The sequence below is a fragment of the Brassica oleracea genome, unplaced genomic scaffold (genome assembly GCF_000695525.1).
Source record: "Brassica oleracea var. oleracea cultivar TO1000 unplaced genomic scaffold, BOL UnpScaffold14361, whole genome shotgun sequence".
NCBI lineage: Eukaryota > Viridiplantae > Streptophyta > Magnoliopsida > Brassicales > Brassicaceae > Brassica > Brassica oleracea.
This window is the reverse complement of record NW_013630879.1, coordinates 1-448: the sequence shown is the minus strand read 5'-3', so window position 1 is coordinate 448 and position 448 is coordinate 1. Positions and strand designations below refer to the sequence as shown.

At 46.9% G+C, this 448-nt stretch overlaps 1 protein-coding gene across 1 annotated transcript; it reads right to left on the bottom strand.

Annotated features, from left to right (window-relative positions):
• Nucleotides 1-4: 4 nt before the first annotated feature.
• On the bottom strand, nt 5-445 carry LOC106322307 (the record flags this gene model as incomplete). The annotated part of the gene is made up of 1 exon (XM_013760392.1): nt 5-445. A coding segment is annotated over one exon (441 nt), but the record flags the coding sequence as incomplete, so codon positions are not given.
• Between the last annotated feature and the right edge of the window lie 3 nt (nt 446-448).

The following is a 448-nucleotide window of genomic DNA, read 5'->3' as shown; positions in this document are numbered from 1 at the left end:
GAAGAGGGTACCTACAAAACCTCTCATTAGTCATACACATAAAGAATCTCTCATAGGCTGAAGCCATCTGAGTAGCTGTAAACATTGAAAGAGCATAATCCTTACAAGCTTTCCCCTTCATCTCCAAAACCCTAGACCCATCTCTCACAACAGAATCCAACGTCTCAACAAGAGACCTCACGTTTGGAGAAAACGTATACCCAAAACGCTCATCCACAACCACCGTCCCAACAATGCTCGGGTAGTTCGGCGCCACAACAGGTTTCCCACACTGCATTGCCTCAATGATCGTCAAATCAAGCCCTTGAGGTCTCAACGTTGGATTCACAAACACATCCAAAGCGTTGTAGAAACCAGAGAGCTCTTCTGGCTCTAAAGACCCTAAAACCCTAACGTGTTCACCAAGCTCCGCGTATCTTTTCCCCCAAGGACCAGATCCAGCCACAAG